The sequence below is a fragment of the Aphelocoma coerulescens genome, chromosome 10 (genome assembly GCF_041296385.1).
Source record: "Aphelocoma coerulescens isolate FSJ_1873_10779 chromosome 10, UR_Acoe_1.0, whole genome shotgun sequence".
NCBI classification, from domain to species: Eukaryota; Metazoa; Chordata; class Aves; order Passeriformes; family Corvidae; genus Aphelocoma; species Aphelocoma coerulescens.
This window is the reverse complement of record NC_091024.1, coordinates 10823511-10850525: the sequence shown is the minus strand read 5'-3', so window position 1 is coordinate 10850525 and position 27015 is coordinate 10823511. Positions and strand designations below refer to the sequence as shown.

At 46.1% G+C, this 27015-nt stretch overlaps 1 protein-coding gene across 4 annotated transcripts; it reads left to right on the top strand.

The window, feature by feature from the left end:
* Positions 1-644: 644 nt before the first annotated feature.
* DPP8 (dipeptidyl peptidase 8) lies at positions 645-25100 on the top strand. 4 transcript variants are annotated; one of them, XM_069025559.1, is made up of 20 exons: positions 645-705; positions 2734-3003; positions 4509-4621; positions 5506-5679; positions 6572-6740; positions 7924-8034; positions 8377-8505; positions 9962-10023; positions 11068-11168; positions 12487-12664; positions 13881-14040; positions 14790-14869; positions 15257-15409; positions 15983-16118; positions 16867-17012; positions 17507-17653; positions 18075-18227; positions 19375-19517; positions 20196-20307; positions 20881-25100. In XM_069025559.1, the coding sequence occupies exons 2-20, from the start codon at positions 2745-2747 to the stop codon at positions 21001-21003; spliced, it is 2649 nt and encodes an 882-aa protein (XP_068881660.1). In that variant the 5' UTR covers positions 645-705; positions 2734-2744; the 3' UTR covers positions 21004-25100. The 4 variants fall into 4 exon arrangements, with proteins under 4 accessions (XP_068881660.1, XP_068881662.1, XP_068881663.1 ...); XM_069025560.1 differs by lacking the exon at positions 645-705 and adding an exon at positions 765-785; XM_069025561.1 differs by lacking the exons at positions 20196-20307; positions 20881-25100 and having other exon boundaries at positions 18075-18211; positions 19375-19461.
* Positions 25101-27015: the final 1915 nt, after the last annotated feature.

The window sequence follows — 27015 nt, the reverse complement described above, 5'->3', positions numbered from 1 at the left end:
GAGCTGTAGCAATGGTCCCCAGGAGGCTTTATTTCAGAGCACAAACCCCACAGGCCCTCTGGGGAAGCATGTGGGGAAAACCAGCCTCAGGTCCCAGTGTGACCTGGAGCTTCCAGCTGCACATGTGGAAAGGAGGGAGCACCTGCAGAAAAGTTATTTTTTCTGGTTTCTAGGGAGTCAAAAAAGATTTTCCTTTGAAAAAAGGGACTGTGCTTTGCAAAAGGAAATTCAGGGGTATAGAAACATTTGGTTGGGGGCACACAGCTCTGGAGCCTGGGGGTGTTTTGGGGGTTTACTGCACTGGAGCCTGGGTGTGCCCTGGGTTTAACACTCATTATGACAGCTGGGAATTTCTTTCCGCTGTGGGAAGCGTATCATTGTGGAGGTGGTAGCAGTTTTTGGGGAGGAAAGAAAAAGCGATTTTTGAAACTGCAGGGTCCCTGTGCACTGGGGGTTTGCGTGACCTGACTCCCGCCCATGGTGTAGTGTGTGTGTTTGTCCCGGTCCCTGTGCAAGGCCTTGGTCCCTGTGTCCCGTGTCCCGGTCCTCGCGCCCGGGTGGATGTCGCACCCTCGCCTCCGGTCCTCCCAGCCGGCAGGTGGCGCTATCGCCGGTGCGGCGCGGTGCCCGTGGCCGCTCCTGGAAGCGGAAGCTGTAGCAGCGGCCCGGCGGGGCGGTTCGGCAGCAGCGCCGCCGCGGAGCGCCGTGAGTACCGGGAAAACGCCGGGGGTCGGGCAGGGGGCTCCGCTCCGGGGAGGACCCCTGGGGGCCTTGGGACTCCTGAGGTGGGCGGGAGGAGGGGGCTTGACCCGGGGCGGCCGGGCCTTCCGCCCCCGGCCAGGCCTGGCCGCCGCCCCGGCCGTATAGAGATACCCGGGATCTGCCTGCCGCCACCCCGGGATCTGTCCCTGGCCTTGGAGGCGCCCCGGCATCTGCCCCTGGCTGTGGAGGCTCCCCCAGGATCTGCCCCTGGCCGTGGAGGCTCTCCTGGGATCTACCCCTGTCCGGGGAGAGCCTACTCCCGGCCGTGGAGGGACCCCCCGATGTCCTCTCCCGGCTATGGAGGGTCCCCTGGGATCTGTCCCCGGTCGTGGAGGAACCCCCGAGGTCTGACCGGCCGTGGAGGGACCCTCGGGATCTGTCCCCGGCCGTGAAGGAACCCCTGGGAGTATCACCCTGGGCTGACATTCCCGTACCGGGTGGCCGTTCCCACTGCTATTGGCTCGTTAACGTCTGCTGCTTTTCGGTTTTTATCCCTTTTCCTGCGAGAAGTAGGTCGGGTTAAGAAATAGCAGCGTCTGGGGGTAGGTGGGGAAAGGAGGTTTTTTCTTTGTTGGAATTCTGCAGATTAAACGAGATTTGCGGTTCAGGTTTGAAGGTTCATTGTCAGTTCCTGACGCTGTCTCGAGCACAGCACTCCTCGGTGCATGCCTTGGACCCTCCTTCCAGTTGGACAGGGCTCTTTTGTTCTGGATTTTTGTGCTGTAAATAGTATGGGCAGAAGAAGGATCTGTGTTTACTTGGTTTGTGTTGCCAAAGGTGAAACTAAACTATTTGTGTTAAGATGGCTTTGTATCAAGGTGCAGATCATATCTTTTTCACTCCTCTGGGGACATGTCTCAGCTGCTCTGTAGAGCCATGGGAGAGCCAGTCCATCAGAGAGCTCTGCCAGCTGCCCAAGCCTGTGCCTTGAGCTCCAGTGATCCTTCAGTGCCTGTTTGCTCAAGGGAAATGCTTTATTTAGGCTGTATTAGCGTTTGTCAGGCTTAGGCCAACATGCTCTGCCCTAGCAGCGTACACAACACTTGTGCAGTCTTTCCATGCTTTATATAGACACCCCCTCCCTCCCTTTGAGGTTTGACAACCCTACACCTTGGGCTCTCCAGGAATGAACTATGTGACAGGAATTTATAGCTTGGATCCTTTTGGAGCTGCCCTCAGCTCTGGGATTTACAGTGGGAGGACTTGGTTTCCTCTTGCCAGACGTCCGGGCTGATAATTTCAGCTCAGATACACTTTGTAAAGCACGGCTGACTGCAGGAAGAGATATCTGCTGAATTAACAACCTGTTGGGCAGATAAGACTTGTGTTGCAGATAAATCTGTTTGGGAAATGCTTTTTTCACTGTGTCCCCTTCTGGTACTTGTAATTGGGACAATATAATAGTGTTGATCACTGCTAGACCCTTCTGGGCTTAGTTTGAAAGGAGATACAAACAAACCCAAGAAGTTATGGGAGAATAATGGGAATAAGGACATGAGGTGCCTAAGCCTGTTGTGTGGCCTGATGGTTCCAGATCAGCTACCAGTTTTATTTCTGCTAAGCAGTTGTTTGTCCCAGCTCTTCCTCCACTCCTAATTATCCCCTGTTCTGATATCAGTGTAGTGAGGTGATATTTGTGCAGGTCTTGTGGGCAGAGAAGCAGGTAGGAGCTTAAAAGGGAAGAATTTATTCACTTCATGAACTAAAATGAGTGGCTGGTATGTGTGGACATGGGAAACACAACAATAAATCTGTGCCTTCATGAAGTCATTAGTCCCATTCTGAAAGGCTGAGTGGTGCCAGCCTGTTTTCCAGAGTGGAAATATCTTTCCTAGTCCTCTTCCTTCTGCCGTGGGTTTTATTCACCACATGAAATTATGGTTTTCTTAAAGCAGTTTTGCTGTGGGGTGTGTTCGGAGTGTGCAGTGAGGGTTTGCTGGAGCTGCAGCTCTGCTGTTCTGTTTTTTCCAGAAACATGCAACATGGCAGCAGCCATGGAAACTGAACAGCCGGGCCTGGAAATCTTTGAGACTGCAGGTCATGAGGAGCAGGTCCCGAGAGAGGAGCAGCCAAAACTGGAACCTTTCTATGTAGAGAGGCATTCCTGGAGCCAGCTTCGGAAACTACTCACAGATACACGGAAGTATCATGGATACATGATGGCAAAAGCCCCTCATGACTTCACATTTGTGAAGAAAAATGATCCTGAAGGACCTCATTCCGATAGGATCTACTATCTGGGTAAGCTGGCTGTGACAGTAGCACTGCAGGGCTGTTTGGGATTGACTGTTCCTGACAGCTGGGTGTTCCTGGTAGTTAAATCAAAAGGGATTCCAGGCCACACTGGCTGGTCAAAAGTCATGATTGTGATCATAATATCTCATTAAAACTTATGATGTAATCTCCCGTGGGAGTAGCATGATTGGAGGTGACCCATTAGGCCTGGAAAAGAACTCGGAAGTATCCTTTGGGGCATGTTCCCAAGCTGGAAGTCTGTTCAGCCCCTTTTCTCTCACCCCGAGTATATACTCTCTCCAAAAGCTATGCAGGTTCATCTCCCTTCTCTTATTACAGCTGTTGAGTGGAACCTTCTTCTCCTTCAAAGTTTCCTTCCAAAGCAGAGATTTTAACTGTAATTTTGAAAGTCCTTTGTGCTTCAGCTACCAATGGAGCAGGTTTTCCAGGAACCCTGTGGAATAAATAGCAGTGTAGGTCAGGGGCAGCTCAGAGAGTAAATACTTTTCTTAACATTTTTGGTCTTAATAATAAAAAACTTTATGTAGTTTGTTGTTCTTGGATTCAGTGCCTCACTTGAGCATTGTTTCACTAATTAATGTTTGTCTGATAGAAGTGATTTGGCATCATAAGCAGTACCGTGAGCAACCCTCTGAGTGGCTTTTTGGAGCAGGCCTTGTGGTAGAGAAATGCTTTTGTCAAGAGCTGTGGTAGCTGAACATAAATCCATGAAAACCTGGATTAGGGAGAGAAGCAATGGCTGAACCAGAGCCATGTTAATAGCCCCACTGCTTGCCACTTAGGCTACTTGCTTAAGCTCAGGTTTGTGATTCACAGAGTGCGTGTGCTGCAGTAACATAGTCAGAAAACTCCTGCTCTTTTTCCCCTTTTCAGAGGATGGGGGTCATAATCCTTGGATGATGCTGAGTTCAAGCACATCATGGGTGGGTTGACGTTGATTCCCCTGGGATGAGCTCTGGTTTCCCAAGTGCCACTTCCTGAGCTATAGACCAGGCTTGGCCTTCCCTGGAGCACACCTGGCTCCCTCTGGGCTGATCCCCATGTGCCTGGGCAGGAGCCTTCAGAAACCTGAGTGAGGTTTCACTGACTGAGGAGAGACTTTCAATGACTGAGGGAGAGGAGCAGGAAAGGGGTGTCCAAACCTCCCTAAAGGTCTGTTACTTTTGAAACACAGGCTGTGTATCCCAGACAGGGGAACTGGCACAAAACCCCTTCTTGATTTATAAAGCTTATGGAATGAAAGGGCAGTAAGAAAACACAGAGTGCTTCAGACAGCATGGGGTAAGCCTGGGTGTCATTGTTCTCTGCCTTCTCTGTGACTTGCATTTCTGCAAAGCAGGGAACTCCCAGAGCGAGGCTGCAGTGCAGAGACCATCAGTCCTTCCTCTGGTAGGAAGGGCCTGGGAAACTGTTCTTCGGCATCCTTTGAGAGTGTTTGGATTATTAACAGAAAGCTAATACATTTTTTTTTCTCTTCACTTTCACTATAGCAATGTCTGGGGAGAACAGGGAGAACACACTCTTCTATTCTGAAATTCCCAAAACCATAAACAAAGCTGCTGTCCTGCTGCTTTCCTGGAAGCCTCTTCTGGATCTTTTTCCGGTGGGTCCTGATTTTTTTCTTCAAGCACATGGGATTTGGGGTTTTCATCCTGAAAATTTGAAGTTTACCGTCTTAAAAATTTTAAGATTCTTCTTGTACATGCCAGCCCTGCAGCCATCCCAAAATGAAGCACAGCTTTCTCCTCAGTGTTTGGAGTTCCATCCACTCTGTGTGCTGGATAATTCCCTTGCTGGCAGAGATTGCAAGTGCTAATTTGCATCAAGTTCTGTGCTGTGAGATCCTGGGGATTGCTGAAGGAGCCTGTAGTCTCCAATCACTTCCCTGCTGTCTTGCAGGGGAAGTGATGATTCCCCCGAGGATCAGTCAGTGGCTCCGTGACTCATGCTAGAGCAGAGGATCCCTTTCCTACTCACTGGAATGTGGATTCCCTTTTCCCTGCTGCACATAGCAAGCCTGCACCATCCCATCCCATGCACCATGGCAGGTTGGAGGAGGTGGGACAAACCCCACATGGAATGAAGTGTATTTCTCCCTGTATTATTTACCAGGGCTGTCAGCCAGACATAAAGCTCCGGCTGGGCTCTCCTCCCACCAGACCAGTCACTGCATGTCTGGGAAAGTGAGCAAAGCCTCTCAGGCTCATTCTAGAAATAACAGACCCTCAGTCTGAGCTTTCTTATACCAGGGAATATTGGGAATAATGCTGGCCTTACAATGGGTGGAGTGACTGTCAGTTTACAGTTGTGTGGGATCTGATCATGGCCTGCACCTACGAGTGCTGATGGCAGAGGCAAAGCCGGAGCTGGCTTCCAGCTGGCAGCAGGATTCCGGAGGAGGAGGATGTCTGCTCAGCCATCTGCTCCTGGAAGCAGGGTAAGCATGCAGAGCAGAGGTGTTGATTGGGCTTCTCTGCCTGTTTTCAGGCCATCCTGGACTATGGGATGTACTCACGGGAAGAGGAGTTGCTGCGGGAGAGGAAGCGGATCGGCACTGTTGGGATTGCCTCCTATGATTACCACCGAGAGAGCGGCACCTTCCTGTTCCAGGCGGGGAGTGGGATTTATCATGTGAAAGATGGAGGCCCCCATGGATTCACCGTGAGTTTACTCATCTCCTGTCTCTCTGCAGGACTTTGCTCTGGCAAGAACCTCCTTTGGCTTGGAGTGAGAGCAAAGAGCTGATTATCAGTAGTTATTGCACTAGCACAGGAAGTGACCTTGATAACAGTGGAAACAGGGTTATCCACAGGGGTGTGTTTCCATGATTGTAGAAACTCAGATGCAGGTCTACAAGAAATGGTAAAATGGTGGCAGCAAGGCAGGACGCCAGATTTGTTTGATTTTTCATGACTAGCAGTGTCCATAAAAAGCAACAAAAGGCTCCATGCTCTTCCACAGAGTCAGACGTTACATCAGAGGCAACTTTTATCCCCAGGCTGCAGTTTCCTGGTCACTGTTCTGTGGTCAGTGCTGGATGTGTTACACCATTTTTACACCATTTGACTGTACAACTTGCAAAACAAGCAGCCTTCACTCCGCTGGTGCTGGCCTTCAAAGCTGAAAAAATTTACTATTATTATAGTAAATGCCTGGTGTTTGTCTAACCCTGTTGTCAGAGGTAATTTACTGTATCTTGAGTTGCTTTTGGAGGACAAGGTTGCATGTTCTGCCAGCCCCTTTTAGGGTGCTGTTTTTAAGAGTGTGCCAGGCTTCTCTACACATGCTGCCCTCTGATTTGGGGCTGATCCTCAGCTCTGGGGAAAGAGGCCTGGTGGGACCTTGGTAGAGGCACAGCTTTCCCTATAAAATATATGCATGGTATTTTTCTGTGTGTAAAGTGGATAGATTCCTCTCTAAACATATTTGAAGTCAGTGTCCACACTGCTGTGGTCTTCTGAAAATCCAGGTTACTTGGTGGTGGATGTGTTCTTGTGTTATATCTTACTGTGCTGCTTTTTTTTTTTTTTTTTTAAATTCCAATTCCAAACAGCAACAGCCTTTAAGACCCATTCTAGTAGAGACCAGTTGTCCAAATATCCGGATGGATCCCAAGCTTTGTCCAGCTGATCCGAATTGGATGGCATTTATCCATTGCAATGACATCTGGATATCTAATATAGAATCCAGGGAAGAAAGGAGGCTGACATTTGTGCACAATGGTAATGCATCCTGAATTAAATTCCTGTACCTCCTCTGCACTTGTTCTTGCTAGACTGCATTAAGCAATGGCACTAAAGGTTCTCCTGAAATGAGGGTAATGGCCACTGTTTATTCCACCTTGTTTGTCACATTCTGTGTGCATCCTATAGTGCAGATATGGGATGATTCTTTTCCCTGCACTGTGCAATCTGGCAGGATGTGTTGTTTGTTGGATACATATGGAAGGGCTCTTCTGAAACACAGCACAGTGCTTTTCTATGGAACAGCCTTTTTTGTGTGGAGGACCTGTGGGTGGAATAGAGCTAGAGGAAAGTTTCTTCCAGTGAAATCAGGTTGCAGAGACTTTTAGAAACAATTTAGGCAGTTTCTGAATAGCACTGGGGCTTCTGCTGTCCCCTTTTACTCAATAACTTAGGTTCTCACTGCTTACCCTCTCCAACTCTTAGACATCTATCCTGGAAGAAAGAAAATGGGAAATTGTGGGTAAAACACTTTAAAAATCAATTGCATTTTGTATTTAAACTATACCATCTGAATTTTAGTCAATTGAAATTTTTGACACTTTATAATAATGCTTTAGACTATTTAAATGCTGAATATTAAAATATTATGTAAGTACAGTAAAAATAAACTGTAGCAATGACTCCTTCTCAGATGATAATTATTTATGGAGCGCTGCTAAGTTACCTCCAGGGTAACAGGAAAAATATTGAAGCCCTATGGATATGTCATCATGTTGAGATGTTATGTAAGTCTGTTACTTTTGGTTCGTACAGTGAACGAAATACTGATGCTTTCGTTTTTCTGAATGTTCATGTTTTCAGTTTCTGTTGTTCAGAAAGGTTTGGGGTTTTGATTTTCTTAAAAGTTGTAGTTCCAATTCACTGAACTCAGGTAGAGAGAACATTTTCTTTCTTTGACTAATTGAGAGCCTGATTAGGTACAAGTAAGAAGAGAGAATGGCTTTCCTTTCCTAAAAGAAGCTGCCATGTCAGAGAGGATTAAATCCTCCCTAATATATGAACAGAGAAGGCTGGAAGCAGAAAACAAATCTGCTGAGAAGTCAGATTTATTATCATGTAATTGTTCCCTGGGGTTGAACTTGGGCTGCGTTTGGGATAATGCAGAACTGGTTTGGTTCTGCAGCACATCATGAACTAATTCTTTGGTGTCTTTTTTTAGAACTGGCCAATGTTGAGGAGGATCCAAAATCTGCTGGCGTGGCTACTTTTGTGCTGCAGGAGGAGTTTGACAGATACACTGGCTACTGGTGGTGCCCAAAGGCACAGCCGAGTAAGTGTGGGGATCCAGCGTGTCTGACAGGCCCTGTCCAGTGCAGTGCTCTCTCTTCCTCCTGCTTATCTTTATGCAAATTGGGAATGGCCTCCTTTGGAGCTGTCTGCAGCAGGGACCAGTTACAGGGGCCTTGTGAGCACTGGGGGGAGAGACTTCTCTTCTCACAACAGTGGTGGGAGTTGTAAGAGTCTCAGTGTTTTATTTTAATGAAACATGAATCACAGGCTTTGTTGGATTTTTCTTCATCCTTCCAATCTGCTTGTGCTCCTGAGAGAATATTGATGCCTGCAATAACTGATAATTCTGTTCTGTAATTTGGTAATGTTAATTCATTTACAGCACTGGATGGGGGTAAAGTTCTTCAAATTCTTTATGAAGAAAATGATGAGTCAGAGGTAGAAATTATCCATGTCACATCACCCATGCTGGAGACAAGAAGAACAGATTCCTTCCGGTACCCCAAAACTGGTGAGACCCTGAAACCTTACATCCATGTTTCTGGAAGACACCTATTTTATTCCATGTGCCTGGCAGCAGTGACTCTCCAAGCTTAGAGCAGAGAGGTGTTGAGTCATCTTTGAATTGGTGTCCAGGTGGTACAAATGTGTTTGGGGAAGCTGCTCTGGAGGCTGGATGAGTCACTGGTGACTGTGCTGATACTGCAGCCGTGTGGTTACTGGGGGCTCTGGGGTCAGGAGCTGGCAGAAACTTTCTCTCACTGTCACTGTTTGAGCCACTCTCTGGGATCCTGACAGACCTGAGTTGCTGAGGAGTTGATTCTCATTACAGTCCTGTGTTTCTGAGGGAACAGCTCCAGAATTACAGCCTTTTGGGGTTTTAGGAGGGTTTCTGTTTAGCTGCTGGCACTGCCCCCTGGCAGTTCAAGTTCTGGAGGACTCTGATCTCTAGGATTGCTCTTGGACTTTGAACAGCAAACCTGTCCTGCTGCAGCCTGCCAGGAAAACTACCTGTGGTCACATTTGCAGACAGTGAATGATCTGGAGGCTTCAGCAGTGAAGGGCTGAGGGCAGGCTTGGAGTGCCACTGGAAGCCGGGAAGTGGGATTTAAGCACACCTGCTGAGGGCTGATTCACTCTCAGGTGTGGGGCAAGTTTGAACAGTTCTACCCTTCTGAGATGTCCCTGCTGTCACAGCGGGACACATTGCTCCAGTAACAGTGGTTTGCTCTCTTTCCTCACTCCTGAAATCTTCATTTTTTGGAGAAATACCTTCTGTTTGGCTGACATTCTCAAGCTGCAGAATTCATTCAGATCTTGTGGATTCCCCAATTCAAAAGAAAAGCTTTCTGCTTTTCCTGATTTACTGCTTGTATCTAGGAGAGACAAGGGCTCAATGTGAGGCTGGGAAGAAAGAGGTGACACCTCGTGTTTTTTTGGTGCATGTGAACACTCGGATTTCTGAGAGCGTTTTGCCGTGGCTCTATTCAGTGCAAAGGAAACAAGCTAATGAATGCCCAAATCCCTTAAACAATATGTAGCCTTATTATCATAATGGCACTAGTGATGGCAGTAGGTTTTTAGGTGTTTAATTTTCACTGATGCTCTTTAGCACTGGATCAGTTTCTATGTACCACCTTGGAATAAAGCCAAACAGTGAAGCAAAGCTTGCTTTGCTATTCCATTCACTCCTGAGCATTTACTTCCACCCTGTAAATGCATCCACTGATTGTGGGAGAGAAGACTGACTGTTACAGTAGTGTGGTTCTTGGTCTGTTTGCAGGATTACATCCTCTAAATCTCCCTATGTTTGCAGTTTCTTGGTTCTGTGGTGTCTCTCACACATGCAGGGAGGCTATTTGATCAAAGAGCATTCTGCTGTTTGCCTTTTCCAGTCCTGTATGAATAACACCACAATAATGCACAGCAAACAATTGGTGCTTGACTGCTAACATCTGTTTTTATAGGTACAGCAAATCCAAAGGTCACTTTCAAGATCTCTGAAGTGACAATCAATGCAGAAGGCAGAGTAAGTCTATGTTCTGTTTGTTTGCCAAATACATATAATTGCTATGATTTTTTTTTTTTTTTGATAAAATTCATTTTCCAGTTCTGTACAAAGAAACTTTCCTGGTTGTGATGGCTTCCTGGCCTCTCTGGAGGCAGTGCCCTTGGCTCATTCCTGTGCAGATACTCAGTGTGCAGCAGTATTTCTCAAGGCTGTGCTTTCCTTTGCTACCACTGGTGTGTGAACTCAGCTGCAGAGCAGAGTGTTGTAGGTGTGGATGGTTAGACCTTCTTATGTGACTGATCTCTTGATTGGCTGCAGATATTGGGAAAACTGGATTGCAAATACAGTATATCACCTTACTAAAGTATGAACATATGGAAAGAGATGAACTTTGCTTTTGCCCTGGGATTTTTTAAACAGATGGAGAAATTTCCACAGCCCAGTCCAAGATTTTTGGACAGATGGGAAATTAATCTTATCAAACAGATACATTACAGCCATAAATTATTGGAATTCTCCCAACTCTTGAGCTACTTCAGCCATCAGCAGTCACCTGCTGGGATAGTGATGCTGGTGTCAGCCAGGAAAGGCAGGGAAAGCCTTCAAGACACTTTGGGTACCACTGGGACTTGTTCCCAGTCCCAGCAGCAGCAGACTGCAGCACTGCATATCATGAATTAGAACCACATTGGTAACTGGGTGTCATGCAGGATGTTCAGCAACTATCCATGAAAATCCTACAAAACAGCTCGGTACAAATTACCTCCCCTTTATGGGGGGGAACTGAGAGTTCAAAAGAGTTGTGCGAGATGGATGATGGGTTTGTGAGCAGCATCCAGATTTCTCTGGTCCCAGCCCTGGCTGTACTGGCAGTGTGCAGCTCTCCTGCTGTGCCGGGGTCTGGCTGCAGATGGGGTTCAGTCCCCTGTGTTGCAAAGGCTGAACAATCTAAATTGCATGAGCTGCACAGAAAAAGTCTTCTGTGTCCAGGCTCTCATCGTGCATGAAAAACTGGTTGTGGGGGTTCATCTCAGTGTCACTGAATTGCTGCTTTGTCAACAGATTGCAGATGTTGTGGATAAAGAGCTAGTTCAGCCCTTCGAGATCCTCTTTGAAGGAGTAGAGTACATTGCTAGAGCTGGGTGGACGCCAGAAGGAAAATAGTGCGTATGTTAATCCTGTCTCTGCTCAGAGGGTTTGGGGTCATACAGTCAGAAGCAGATTGTAGTGGTCTCTGTCTTCTTCCAGCTTAAGCCTGCTTTCACTTTTACATTGCTACCAACTTGTTTGTGCAAAGGGGACCGTTTTTCCAAAAGCCAAACCAGAGCCCTCCTTGTGTCTTTCTCTGCTCCCTGGCCCTACTGCTTTGGGTTTGGGCACTCGCAGCCTTTGATGTGTGTGTCCTCTCAGCATCCCTGTGAGAGAGAGTGCAGTGCTATTATCCCCATTTTACAGATGGGGAACTGAAGCCCAGAGAGGTTAAGTGCCTTGCCATGGTCACGCAGGAAGTCTGTGGCTGAGGAGAGAAATGAGCCCAGGTCCCCCAGGCCCTAGGCTAGCGCCCTAACCACTGGACCATCCTTGCTGACCAGACTTACTGATCAGAAAACCTGCTGTAAGTGCTACTTACATTTGCATGTCATTTTAACCCTGTAGATGATGTAGTACAGTGTTTCTAACTCACCAGAAGCTTCTCCGAAAGGGTATTTCACTGAAAGGGTTGTCCAGCCCTGGCACAGGCTGCCCAGGGCGGTGGTGGAATCACCATCCCTGAAGGGACTTTAAAGCTGTGTAGATGTGGCACTTGGGGACATGGTTAGTGGTGGGCTTGGCAGTGCTGGAGGAATGGTTGGACTCGATGATCTTAAGGGTCTTTTCCAACCCAAATGATTCCATGGTTTTCCAGAATTGCACTCCTCCAGTTTTCGAATCTAAAGATGGCTTTCACCTTTTAAATTTCTTTCCCATCCAAATGTGGAAGAAATCCAGGGAAACATTTGCTACTTTATCCTGTTTTTTTGCAGGATTATTGTTGGAGCTACATGTAAAGCCATCAGAATATGGCAGGGGCTGCTGCTGGTCCCTTTAGGTGCCAGTGTTACTCTCTGCTAGGTGTAGATCTAAAAGTGGTATTTTCACAAGCATCCTGAAATTTCAATTGAAATTTTTCTGCTTCATTATTCCCTCTGATTTTTCTCTTCTTTTTCTCCCTTGAAGCACAATTCAAATCAGGGAGAACAGAATGAGTTAAACTTTTGAACTTGCAGTGCTTATGCAATATTAAAATGTAGCGAAATAGGTTCTTGTGTTATGGAAGAAATTTGTTTATGTGGGTGAAATTTTGCACGTGACTTACTCTGCAATTGAATATTCTTGACTCCTTCAAAATGCCTAGTGCTACCGAGTGTCTGCTTAGATTTTTAGACTTGTGTCATACTCATGGTTGCATGTTATTTTCTCTAATATCTGTGTCCTCAACAGCATCTGGTCCATCTTGCTTGATCGCTCCCAAACTCGGCTTCAGATAGTCCTGATCCCTCCTGCATTATTCATCCCCACAGAAGACGATGCAATGGAAAGACAGAAACTTATTGATGCTGTACCAGATTCTGTTGCACCTTTCATTATTTATGAAGAAACAACAGACATCTGGATAAATGTAAGAATTTGAATTTCAGCCTTCTCTGACAGTTTGTAGCACTCGAGCAACATTGGTGTTACTGTGCTGTCAAGGACAGTGATCCCATTAGTGCAAGTTCTGTGCATATTCGGGGCTTCCTGCTGTGAAAAACAGGATGTAGAGAACAGATTTGGGATGTGAAAACAGAGCTGCTTTGCTTGAGTCTATGCAGTGCTCAGAGCCAGGAGCAGAGCCCAGGGCTCTGGTGTTCCCAGGCAGCCCCTTGCCCACAGTGTCACTGGCACTCTCCAGCTTCTTGGCAATTGTTATCACCAGCAGTGCCACCCGATGAAGTATTTTCTAGGCAACAAAGATCTATGAAGATGACACTGGGTGAACAAGTCCTGAGAGTCAGCTAACAGGCATTGAACATCTCCTGAACTACATTTGGTCTGGTGAAACAGGTTAAGGGTGTGATGTTCTGGGAGGTGAAATGCAGGGCCTGTGCTGAGAGCAGTCATGGGTGTGCCTGGTCACTGCTGTAAACTGTGCCTCTCCTCACACTGCTGCACATAAAGACCCATGACTCTGCAGTGACATTCCGTTGGAGGTGTGCCTGGGAGCATCAGTGACTGGCAACATAGTTGGATCTTTCAGCAGAGAACATTTGCACAGAAGCTTCCAGTGAATAGTCCCTATACAGCAAGTGCTCTCTATGATACCACATTCCTTAGTAAACGTTTGGTTTCAGGATGGTGCAGTGAGTTTCCCTTTCTCCATTATTTTTACTGGCTGAAGTGATTTTTGACTGGCAGCTCATACTGTGAAGACAAATACTCCCAAGTCCTTCAAAGATTGTCCCTTGAAGCAAGAGCTGGCATGTTGATGAGTGGGAAGATGATGTCAGCTCATCCTTCTTTAAATAATCCTTCCCTTGCAGGCAGCACAGGACAGAGGTCTGCAGAGGTAGACCCACCTCTGTGTCTAAGGTAGAAGGGCAGGTGCAGAAAAACTTAATTAGTTTGGTGACCAGGATATAGAGTTAGACTGGCAGAAAGCTGGAGCTGTGGGGATGTGGCACTGGCTGCAGACCCCCCTGGTTCCAAGTGTAACTGGTTCTCCCAGTAAGGTACAATGCTGCACCCAGTTAGCCTGGACTGTGTGGTCTGTGTTAAGCAGCAAGAGGAACATATTTTGTGTGACTGCAGTGCCAGAGTCCTACTGATAACAATAATCCACTGCTCTGTCTCCTCAGATCCATGATATATTCCATGTCTTCCCTCAAACCCACGAAGATGAGATAGAGTTCATTTTTGCCTCCGAGTGCAAAACAGGCTTCCGGCACCTGTACAAGGTCACCTCGGTTCTGAAGGAGAGCAAGTACAAACGGTCCTGTGGAGGCCTCCCTGCTCCGAGTAAGGGGAATTATTCTTGTGCTTTAATTGGGCATTTGTTACTGACCAGTGAGGAAATAAACGTCCTTCCAGCTGGCAGGAATTATTGTCTCATTGGAAACTTCTGCTGTTGTCCAGGGAAGCACTTCAGTGTACAGTCATTCCTCTGGAAATTGTACAGGGGTTATTCTGTTTTCAGCATGCCTTAGTTTTAGCCCCGATCCTTCCTTATGGACTAAAGGGAAAAGTTTCCAAAAACCAGATGGGAAACAAGCTCCCTGTGATACTGTGAGACATATTTGGCTTTTCCTCCTCACTGCTGGAACTTGCTGTTGCTCAGATGCAAGAAATCACTGTGTGCAAAGCTCCCAGAGTGTTTTTTTCCACAGCATGTGTTCTTTAATTCACAATTTCATGCTGTGATACTTAATTTACTTAGCGTGTGTTGAAGGCACCTACTGAACTCTGTATGCACAAAAAATACACCTAGTTTTACTAGTTCCTTGCAACTGTTGTGGGTCTTTTTTCCACATAGCATTATATCTGGGGTTGATTAGATTTCTCTGAATGCATCTGACTTCTTTTTCATGCTAAATCTCCCTCATTCTAAGGGAAATGAAATCATAAAAAGCAAAATTCTTGCAAAATTTTCCATTTCTGACACCTCATATTTCCATTGCCTGCCTATTGTTCAGTATAAAACCTTTATTTCTAGACAAGTGACAAAATATTTTTAGAAATAAAAATCTCTGTACATTGGCTATTTGCAGGTGACTTCAAGTGCCTCATCAAAGAGGAGATAGCAATTACCAGTGGGGAATGGGAAGTGCTTGGCAGACATGGATCCAATGTAAGTCTTGCTCTTGTGTCATGGATATCCTGCCACACACACAGGGAGATGGTCCCTTGGAGGGATCAGCATAAACCTAATAATCCAGTATGGTTTTAGCCAAAATACATAGTATTTCTGTTCTCTATAACTTTTGAGCTTGCACAAGGAGGGAAGGAATGGTCCCCAAACTGCTGCTCTTGTAGCTCTGAGCTGTATGAATTCTTTGATCATTTGAATTAAACTGACAGAGTTGTGGACAGTAAGAACAGTTGTTTGGTTTATACCTTGCAGATTGCTGGGCTCCAACTCAGCCATATGGAAGGTGGGGCAGGAGGGATGTGGGGGAGACTTTGAGGTGGTAGAACTGGATATTGAGGGATATGCTGTTTGTTTTGTTCCTGACAGATCTATGTGGATGAAACCAAAAAACTGGTGTACTTTCAAGGCACAAAAGACTCACCTCTGGAGCATCACTTGTATGTTGTTAACTACGAGAACCCCGGGGAAGTGAAGCGCCTGACAGAACGTGGTTACTCACACGCCTGCTGTGTCAGCCAGGTATCTGTGCCTGCCAGGGCTGGCTGGGCTGCTCTGCCTTAGCCCTGGCTTATCCTGTCACTCAGCACACAGGGCAGTATATATATATATAACAAAAGCAGGTTTTAGGCTGTGTTGTGCCCTCCTGTATGTTGTACAGTCAGTGTGTAAAACTACCCTGGAAATCAGACTTGACGTCCTGGTTCTGTTGCTCTCCAACTCACTTCAGGCAAAAGGAGCTGGGATGAATTGTTTGAAACTCTTTGAGCCTGACTCTCTGCCTGCAGTGGACTAGAGACCAATCACCAGATGAGATGAGCCTGGGCAGCATTGGGTGCAGTTCCAGGAATCCAGCTGGGAATTCATGACCCAGAAGAGAGTGTGTGACAAGCTCCTCATGCCACTCTTGGATTTGCAGGTGTATCTTTGGGTTTGGAGTGTTAAGGACTGTAGTGTTTCAGAAGCAAAAGTGCTCCGATTTCTGGTTTAATTTGGTCCATAAGCATCTTCTGAAAGATCTAAATGCAGAAAGAAATGATCATTTGCTTGTGCCTCTGCACTGAGGAGTTCAAGGCATGTTCTTTTTCTCCCCAGGACTGTGACATGTTCATCAGCAAGTACAGTAATCAGAAGAACCCCCACTGTGTGTCACTGTACAGGCTGACAGGATCGGAAAATGATGCAGCTCATAGGACTAAGGAATTCTGGGCTACCATTTTAGATTCAGCAGGTAATGGCATGGATGAGGAACAGGAAAAGGACAAGTAAGATCAATGGATGAAAGATACCCCAGTGTATGCTTGCTTGAGATTTGCTGTTTTGACTGACCAGTCTTGTCTCTGAAACTCAGGCTTTTGTGAGAAGTTCTGTGAAGTACAGGAGGGACATTTTCAGCTCAGCAACAAATGGATATAAACAGACCATGAAGGAATTTAAAGTGGAAATTACCAAGTTTCTCCTGCCAGTTTTAGCTCAGAGAGGGGTTTAAGTGCTCTCACTTGCTCTGTATGATGTGTTTGCTAAAGAGTGTGTTCATGGGGAGGGAGGTGCACTTCTTAAATAGTGTGTGCTGCTGCCTACTCATGTCTTTGTGAGACAGCTCTTGGGCTATAATCTTCCACTGGATTTCTGTTCCCTTTGATTTCTCCTTACCTGAGGCATACTTCATGTCCTGTGCTTTCTATGTGTTAATGTAGTGAGTCCTAGGTGGGATTAGGAAGCGATGGGACATCTGTAATGGCTGTGTCAGGGGAGATTTACTGTTGTTCACAGGAGAACGAGGATGGGAATGTGATAGGGCTCAGAAAGCTTACCTAGGGATGGGCCATTCACAGTCTCTGCCTGGATCCAGCCACATCCACTGGAAAGCATGGGAGACCTCCACTGGGATTGCAGTGAGACTGGTGACAGGGCAGTGGTCAAGCAGAGCTGTGTTACTCATCCATTCCTGTTTAAACCAGGCTCTCCTCCCATGGCAGGTCCTCTTCCCGATTACATTCCCCCTGAAGTGTTCTCCTTTGAGAGCTCCACGGGGTTCACGCTGTATGGAATGATGTACAAACCCCACAACCTGGAGCCTGGGAAGAAGTACCCCACAGTGCTCTTCATCTATGGAGGCCCTCAGGTGAGTTGGTGAGCAGTGGGGTGGGCTGGCAGGGATCACTCCACGGCTCTCCTGCAGGAACAGTTCCTGCTCTGTGCTGAGGGCAGCAGGTGGCATTTTGCCTGTTCGGTATGTGCTTGGCCAAAGGTGCTGTAAGGGTTCATGATCTCCAGGTCATGGATCCAGGCACTGCCACTTGTCTGAGGACAGATCTGGAGTAGCAGAGTTGGAACTGGGAGAAAAGGGAATCAGGTAGTCCTTGTTCCCAGTTCTGTCTCCTTCTCTCGAGTCGCCTCAGTGGACCTCAGCTCTTCATGCCCATGACACAGAATGGCTTGTTTTACTGGGGGAAGAATTTATTGCATAGCAGGGAGAGGAAATCTTACAGCAGGGAGTAGGGATCTTGAAAACTTCACATTATAAAATTTTATAAAGCATTTAAAGGTAAATATAAATAAAATCTGAAATTGGATTAAGAGGTGACCTCTGGATTCTGTGCTGCTCTTGTATTCCAGGTACAGCTGGTGAACAACCGGTTTAAAGGAATCAAATACTTCCGACTGAACACTTTGGCCTCTTTAGGCTATGTTGTCGTTGTCATTGACAATAGGGGCTCCTGCCACCGAGGGCTGAAGTTTGAAGGAGCCTTTAAATACAAAATGGTAAGTGGACTCTGAGTCTGGCTCTGTTCTCAGCCAGAGATGGGTTTGAGTCCCAGTGTTAGCAGCGCTGAAGCACTATTTTGGCACAGGTGCCCAGCACTGCCTGTGTGACATTTCTGGGATTTGGGGACAGGAAGTGTGTATAGGTGAGAGTTGAGAGAGGAAAGATGCTTGATGTAGGAAAGATAAAATGTCATGGTTTCAGGCTGTAACCCAGCTCCAGCCTGACACAGGGTAGTTCATAATGAGGCTGTGACTCCTCAAAGATACAATTTGCAGCTCACATGAAGCAGGACAGTTGCATTCTGAGCATGGACCACTCTTGAGCACCAAAGCTCTGAAGGTTGTTGCCTTGGGCAATCCTGAGAACGTAACATTGGCCTGTAACTAACAGAATTTACCTTTGTCTCTGTCCTCCCAGGGACAGATAGAAATAGATGACCAGGTGGAAGGGCTGCAGTATTTGGCATCGCAGTACGACTTCATCGACTTGGAGCGTGTTGGCATTCATGGCTGGTCCTACGGAGGCTATCTCTCCCTAATGGCTTTAACACAGAGGTCAGATATCTTCAGGGTATGTTCATGCATTGAGTACTTACTCTGGTGGTACAGACAGAATTTTTCCTTTAATAGTGTGACTTCCATGGGTGATCACAGCACAAAGACCTCAGAGCTTGCTCTAGACAAGTTAGGACACAGTGCAATGGCTGTTTTCTTCAAGACTCTTCTGTTTGGCTGACTTCAGAGAGAAGTTGCTTTTCTAGCAACTGTTGGACTATTGAGCTTGCAATGACAACTGTGCTGGTGTAGCTCTACCTATCTCAGGTCACCTGTGCTGAAGGTACCTTAGGTAATGTCAGCTGCTGCCCACTTTGTGCCAGCTGAGCTCTTTGTGTTGTGAACCAGGTAAGGGAAACAATCCTGGTGAAAAACAACACCTCCTTCTCATTCTCCCTCTTTTTGGCCCTGAGAGAGTAGTTGCTTTGCAGACTGATCTATTCCCAGATCAAATTGCCCATGCTGCTGCATAGGAGCATGTTCTAAAGCAGCCAGAAGGGCAGTCTGGGGATGGGAAGAGGTACTGGAAAGAGGTTCTTGTGCCTGCCTGACTTTAGACCACTATAATAAACAGCCAGACTTTCTTTGGGTAGAGATGTGGGAAGAGCTGGCTATTGCCCTTGAGATGTGTTTTGTTCTTTGTGACTACTCTTGCTTTCTTGAAGTCCAACCTTAATATTACTGGGAGGTTTAATAATTATTTGTCTCAATCCTTTAAAATTGTTGTATTTTTACCTTTACAAACACCTGCCTTGCAAAGGGGTTTTGGGTGTTTTTGTGATTGTTTTTTTTTCTTATGGGTCTTTTTTTCCACAAGCCTCTGCAAGCTGGTGGTAGCTATGCAGGGTAGTTTGCTGAGTCCTAGGGAGCTGTTTCTGTTAGGCATGCAAATGGACCCAAACCCACAGAACCCCACAGAATGCACTTCAGTCAGCAGCCCTTGCAGGTGGTATGTTTAAAGTTGCTTTCAATTTGCCTGTAGACTCTTCCTGGTTTCCAGTGCATGCAGGTCATAGCTGAGCTGTGCTGTGTGTGAACTGGGGCAGGGACAGCAAGGATTGCTTTGCTTGTTCCACAGTTACAGTGGGATGAAGCTGTGGGAGGGAGGGACGTGGCCAGGTCAGGGGGCAATGTTGTCACTCCCCTCTCTGTGGCACTGGCAGGTGGCCATAGCTGGAGCCCCCGTCACGCTGTGGATTTTCTATGACACGGGATACACAGAGCGCTACATGGGCCACCCAGAGCACAACGAGCAGGGCTACTACCTGGGATCCGTGGCCATGCAGGCTGAGAAGTTTCCTTCTGAGTAAGTTTGTTTCTGGCTCTTGTCTTCTATTTTTCCTACCAGGAAAGTTCAAGCCCCATAGACACGTTTTTATCTCCCTGTTCTTGGTACTTCTGGAATCGCAAATGCTAGCATTAATAATTTAAAAAACCCCAATACCCAACACTAATAAACTTAATACTCGAACATTTGCATTGTTACAGACCATTTCATGTAAGCCCTTTTATAGTAGCTGTAATTAAAGACTATCTTTTATGTCTAAGAAATTACAAACATATCTTCAATTTGATTAGCACTTTAGAGCCACATTAAGCTAAACAAAATTTAGTTGATTGGGATGTTTTTGTATGTTCTGAGGCTCTCTCAACACAGCAGAGCAAGCTGGGGCCATGGGCTTTCTTGCCAAAGAGCTGACAATCAGCAAGGTTTAAGGCCTTGTATTGTCCAAGCTAGGAAACATTGCTGAGAATAACTAAGATATTCAGATAAAAGGTCTGACTGTAATATGCATGTGCAGGAAGAACTTTCAGAGGAGCAAGGAACAGGTTTGAGAAATATGTCTATCCAGAGCAGTTTAGAACTGAAATCACTGCCTTCAATGCAAATATTTTTTTCTGAGGAGTGTTTTTGTAGGGATGCATGTGGACTGTGAAATGAGTGGGATTCTGTCTAGAACTGTTTGTCTCTTGCATTTCCCAGACCAAACCGTTTGCTGCTGCTACATGGATTCCTGGATGAGAATGTTCACTTTGCACACACCAGTATTTTGCTCAGCTTTTTGGTGAGAGCTGGGAAACCCTATGACCTACAGGTAAGGCCATGACCAGGGTGTAAAGGTGACGTGTCTGTCTTGGAGGAGTCCAGAACTGGAACTTGTACCATGGTTGTGCTGGACAGCTTGGAATTCTAGGATAAAATTGTAGCATTTGAGCCAATAATTTTTTAAATGTTAATATTTTAATATTATTTAAATGAATTAACAAAAAGAAAAACTGGGCAAATAAGCAGTTAAGGCTGTTTCTGAGGAGATCTGCAGCTGGAAGGCAGTGCAGCAGCATTCATATAGCATGGAACAGGGTTCTTCATTTAATTAAACCCTACTGGCTCAGTGCAGGTGGAGCCCAGGGATCCCACACCACACTGCAGAACTGGGAATGTGCTCTGGCCAGGAGCTGCCTCTGCTCAGCCAGGCTGATCCCCTCCAGCACAGCTGGATCACAGTGGGTTCTCCTGGGTTCAGGCAATGGAGGATGAGGAGTGTTAGCTCAGGTGCAGAGTTAATGCAGGGACATTCCATGGACATTTGGAATGTGGCTCTGGGACTGGTTTAAATGTTGGCACCTGCAGCTCCTCTGGATATTTACGACTTTATTTTACATTTCAGATCTACCCTCAGGAGAGACACAGCATCAGAGTCCCTGAGTCAGGAGAGCACTATGAACTGCACCTGCTGTATTACCTGCAGGAGAACCTGGGCTCTCGAATTGCTGCCATGAAGGCCATGTGACTGACCTCAAAACTCTGCTCCACGGCTGCTCTCCGGACAGGGAGGTGTAGGAAACTAGAGAAAATAGGATGGAACATTGCTTTCTGGTGCCTGCCACATGTACACACCCGTACACACCCTCACAGACACTTTTTTAAAAGTAAATTTGGTGCCATACAGGAAATTAAAGTACAGTGATCTAATAACTTTAAGCTGTAAATAAAATCCAATGTCTGTGGTATAATACAGTACCATGGGTGTTCTCTTGGGGGACGAGCTGAAATTGAAAATAATGTACTTCTACAGCACCAGATCTTCACTTTTTAAAAGCATTATGGCATAATTGATGTATTTTTACAGTGTGTTCCTTGGTATCTTATTACATAATACTGGGTGATTTACTCACTACACAGCAAGAGTTTACCTGAATGGTTACAACTTTTATTAATTTTAAATGCTATCATATAGCTTTTATGCTTCATGAAAGGGATGTGTCTCACTCCTTAGAAGCTGGTCACAAGTTGGACACATCCCTCATCTAGATGTTAATTGTTTTTTAAGAAGAAAGACTTTTAAGCTGCCTCTTAATATATTTAAAGTTTGGATTCGGATCAGTTGATGCCAGGTTCTTTGATTCCTTCTCCCCTAGGATAAATCATTGTCTTTTCTTCCAGCAGCTTGAGAACCTATCCTGATTGTACTTGATTTCAGTGGAGAAGTGAATTGATACTTTACTGTGATATGGGCTTAACAATCTTTTATTCTGAGGTGCAAACTAACTTAAGTTAAAAAGCTGAAACTGTAAATTTTCAGACAAGCTTCAAAGTGCATCCTGTTGAGATTTTTCCCTGATGTTCACTCTGGAGCTGGGTTTGCAATACTCCTTCCTTACCCTCACATCAGCATGATACGGGCATATGCATCCTGTTACAATTTAGAAGTTCAATACTCTAATTCCAAGGTCTGCAGAGGATGTGTGGGGAGACCTTATATGCGAGGCAATATGAACTGTTCTGTTGAATTTCCTCATGTATGAGGGGCTATTTCCCAGGCTTGTGTCCTGTCCAGTCCCCTATTCCTGGATCCTTTCTAGCACTACTGTGCATGTTGATGATGCTGATGCTGATGATGCTGTCTTTGAGAACCCTTTTCTGTACAGCTTCAGGTAACCCTCAAGGAATTGCAGTCCCAGTTGTGTTTTTGCTACTGAGGTTGGTTTTAACTAAGCAGCAGGCTTGGCTGAAAAGCGTAAGTGTGTGAAGGCACTTTTAACTGGCAACAGGTAATTTAGGATAGAAATCCATCGAAAATTATTCTCTTTAATCCAGAAAATTCTCCCCTTGGGACTTGCCTCTGACACTCTGATAAGTTTTAACGGTTTTCTTAGAAACCCAAGAACTTCCTTTTCTTTCTGTTTTGGTGCTAGAGAGAAGCAGAGCATGATTTTCTTTTCATCTGCTGAAAATCTGGAATCACTCTCAGTGTTTACGCTCTTAGAACTCCACATGTTGTAACCTTGTACTTTTCTTGATTTTGTACTGTTCAGCTTGATCCCAGAACTCTGGGATTTAACAGACTCGGGCTGTATCTGATCAAACCGCATCGTTTTTCAGTTAAACTGCTGGGCATGTGCACTAAAGGGAGGGGAGCTGGGGCAGTTACACGGTTGTAAAAGCCGTGTGTGAAAACGGGATCTGGTTTTTGGGATACGCAAAGGAGCCGAAGCCAACTGGCGTGCAGGGAGTGTTTCCTCCGCAGTGGGGAGCCTTGGTTCGGGCTGTTTGTTGGTTTTCAGATCGCAGTGATTACAAGTGGATCAGTTAAAAGACCATTAGCAGGTCAATAAGGGGTTGATTTTGGGAAGGGCGTGGCACGGAAGGAGCCCAGCTCCAGGAATGTCTTCTCTTAGCGGTTAATTGTGGCTGAAGCAAAGGCAGCATCCCTGGGGACTGTATTACAGTCGGCACTGAGAGAGGAGCACAACAGTGGGGAGAGACAAAAATAAGCTGTTCCTCTGGAATTCCATTGTGTTCCCAACATGTTTATGCTGTATTATATATACATATATCTATATCTGTTCATATATACATATATGTATAAAATTACCCATGGATAGTATTCACCTTCTCCAAGGTTGTTTATATTTTGTTCAATATTAAATTAACTTGCTTTTTTGGGGTGGTTTTGTTCTTTTTCTAGAGGTGATTACCCTTGAATGTAAATGTATATGATTTTTAAGACAAAATTGATCGTTTTGTTTAAAAAACAGAGCAAAAATGGCCTTCATCAAACACTGCATTTTTTGGGAATTGAAGAACTAAACGTTACGTGAGTAAGCCAGGCTGGGTTTGGATTTGAGGCAGGATGTGATTATAAGTGTTGACATATAATTCTTAATAATGCATCCTTCTACTGTTTTAAATATATACATCAAAAAGCTATTAAAGTACAACATACTGTAACTGCTCTGTTTTGCAACATAAATTATGGATTCTTTCTTTCCTACCATTTTCTTTCCTTTTTACTGTAGTTAAGCACTTTAAGACCCCGTGCTCTCTTATCCTGTGGAAGTGCTGGAAGGATTTATCACCAGAGTTTTGTAGTTATTGCAAAAGAGATGCCTTAGATGAAGTCTGACTCCAGCTAATTTCCCAGTGAAGAAAGGAAAAACCCCGTTGTGATCGAGACTGCAGAGGTAGGAAGGTGTTAGTGCTGAGGAACTTTGCATCGTTAATTTTTGGGGGTAGCGGTATTCCTGCACCCTGTATGGTGAAGTGTTGGTCTGGCCGAGGGCCAGGACAAGGCTGTACATTACAGTCCTGGAGATGGGAATGTCACTTGAGGAAGTTTCCAGCCTGTTTGATATTTGGGATTGTACTTCATCACTTCCTGCATGTTAAAAAATCTCTTGGTTAATGTGAGTTTTAAGCAGAACTAGTGAGATCCTGGGGGGGCAGGGGAGGTTGTGGAGCAAAAAGGTATGAGGAGGAGCCTTTGCTGTGGCTCCCAAACCAGAGGTTGGTATGTCCCTGTGGAGGCCCCTCTGCCTTCTAGGGGTGTTGTGCCCAGAAGGAGCCCTACTCTGAACAGGAGCAGGACTGAGCCTTCCTTGTGTGGTGGATATTTAGTTGCATAGGTGTCTTTGAGATGAATGTTTTCGTGTGTTTAAGAATATATATGAAATATGGGGATCTGAGTGCTGAGATACCGAAGTTGTGTGTTGGTGCCAGCAGTTTCCTCTCTTTCGAGGTGGTTGGGATTGGTTGTGCTTGTTCCTGGTGAAAGCCCATTCTTTCACCCCATTTTAATGCAGCTTCCAGTGATGTCTCGTGAGTGTGGGATGTGCAAAGCTGTTGGGTTTCACGTGCACCCCCCTTTGTTCTCAGTGATCTCTTTTTACTCAGAACACAGTAAAATTAGTATCTACCCAGAACTGCTTAATTTTTACAAACTCAATGGAAAAATGAGCTCAAAGCACCAAGCAAAGCTTTGAAAATAACTAACCTCATTATATTAGAATGGAAAATTCATTCCCTACTTACTGGTGGCATTTGGAAATAGGCTATGGAAAAAATTTCTGAGTGGGATGGTGTAGTAATGCTTTAACCCTGGAGCACCTGCGTCTGAACCTGGGTAGGAAATTATGGAGAATTCTCATACTCCGAGTTCCAACCCATATTCCCTGCCAGGAGAAGTGGGTTGTGTTCCTACCGTGTGTGTCCGTGTGTCCGGCTGTTCCACTGCTGCCATGACACCCAACCCCTGCCGAGGCAATAACAGAGTCTAAGTCAGTGAAACATCGGCCAGGAGGCCCCTGCCTTGGGCTGCCTATTCACTTGAGTGTCAGAACCCTGCAGAGACTTTGTGTGTGCCCCTTCAGAAGGGGAAGAGAGCTCTTGCTGCAGTTTTCACTTGGCTCTTCTGTGGAGTAGAAGTTCAGGTGTTTAATTTGAGAACATGAAGTGCCTGCTGTTTGCGTTAACAAAATTGCATGTTTCACTCCAGTGGGTTTATTGGGCTCCCTCCCTCCCCCCTCCCGAGCTCCATGGCTTTTAATCATGTAAAGTGGAGACATTAGTTTTGCTGCGTTTTATTACAAAACCTTTGTTGCAATAAAGATGCTGCTAAATAAATTGAATTAAATGTTGGGTTTTCTTCCACCCTATTTTCAACTGTCTCTCTCCCTGATTTAGGAGAGCTTGTGTGTAATTAAATCTCTGCCCTCGTTGCGCTGTGGAAAGCAGCAGTGATGTGTGTTTGATGCGTGTTGGGTGTTCCGCAAAAGCATCTGCCATGTTTCCTGTCCCTTGTGGTTTGGGAGATGGATACCATCAGGAAAATCAGGCATTTCCTTGGCACGGCGATGTTCCCTCTCCGGAGTGTTTCCATGTGAATGCTGTTAGCAGCTCTTGGCAGCCACCAGCCGGAGCTGTCGCACCGGGGACTGCAGGACACAGCCTCGCCTAGGTGGGACAAGTGCCACAGGGGAGGGGGTGGCCCTGGTGCCCCAGCAGAGGAACCTGTGTGAATGGAATGGGCAATGCAAGGGAAGAGATGTCCCTTCCTACTGTCACCTTGTTCTCAGCCTCCTGTTTGTCTCTCTGAGCAGAATGGGCTTTGCAGGCACCCCAGTCCCATGTAGTGCTGTTCCAGAAGGTCGGGGGGGGGGGGGGGCTCAAGGCAGATACAATTAATGTTTTTACTCATTTCTGATTTTTCACCCACGGAGAAGCACCCCCTGTTCAGGAGGGGGGGAAACGCTAGCCTGTGCTCTGCCCTCTTCCTGTACAAGGTTCCCAGTTTGCAATCCTATATGTGCATCCATGGAGGCTTCTGAGATCTGAGAGAAAGTAGCAAAGATTTAGCAAAGTCCTTTCAGGCTAAAGTTATGGTATACTTTTAGTGTTTAGGGTCACAGTACTGGTCAGGGACAGGATAACAGGAAAAACTTTCCTGGAAGAACTTACGGCCTGGGCACAATTAACCCTCTCATCTTCTTACGGGATTAATAACAAAACTGCAAATGGCAGCTGGGATTAAAGGCCTGTATTTTCCTCCCCAGCATCAAGTCTTTTCTCAGGATAATCATTCTGCAGACTGCTCCTGCCAACAGACCTATGGAGAACCAGTGCTGGTTCACTCAAGCTCCTCAGCACAGGCACGCAACACCACCGGGCTGGCCCTACGGGGCAGCACATTTCCCAGGGAATTCCCAAGATCAGGATTTCCTCTCATGAAAGCAAACAGCAACAGACTGCTCCAAGGTAAAAACCAGCAGCAAGGAAATGATGACCCAAAAGCAGCAAGGTAGGAACCTGTGGGAGGAAGGAGTGGTGGTGCAGAGCTGGGACTGCATCCCCTCCCTCAGCTCTTGGAGCCATGCTGTTTGCTTCCTGCTGGAAGAAAAGCCCCTTTGCTTTTCCAACAAAGATAGTTTGAACAATTTGCTTTCACCATTGCCCTCCCTCTTCTCCTTTCTATTCTGCTTGCAATTTTGTTAGAAATAGATGAGTAAATACCATGTACGTTTGTGTGGGAGCTGTGGTGGCTTGTGGTTTTATGATTTTCCCCCCAGCTGTGATTCATTGCTTTTTACATTTTTTAATCTATTCCCCCACACCCCCTCCTGCTCTCCCTGTCTCCGTGCAGCCCAGCAGCTGTCGTTATCAGTGAAATGACTTGACATTATTTTGCTGTACTTTGTTTCTATTCATTGATTTGTTGAATGAAAACTATTTATCTGGCACTGACATGCAAGATTGGAGCCTTTCAAGAAGAGGCAACTCTGCAGTACAATTTTGCTCCAAAATGAGCAGAGCAAGAGCTCTGTGTTAAACCAGCCCTGCTGAAATCCCTGGCCCCATGATGGAGCAGAAGCAGCGGCTGCACAGGCTACGGAGGCGGTGTATAGGAAAAGCATCTTTCCTTATCCTGCCTGCCCCCTGGGAAGCCCTGCTGGGCTCTTGCCAGAGGCAAATGAGGGATTTCTCTAAGGCTGGGGATGCAGGGAGGTGTAGGAGGGGAGGCAGGTGC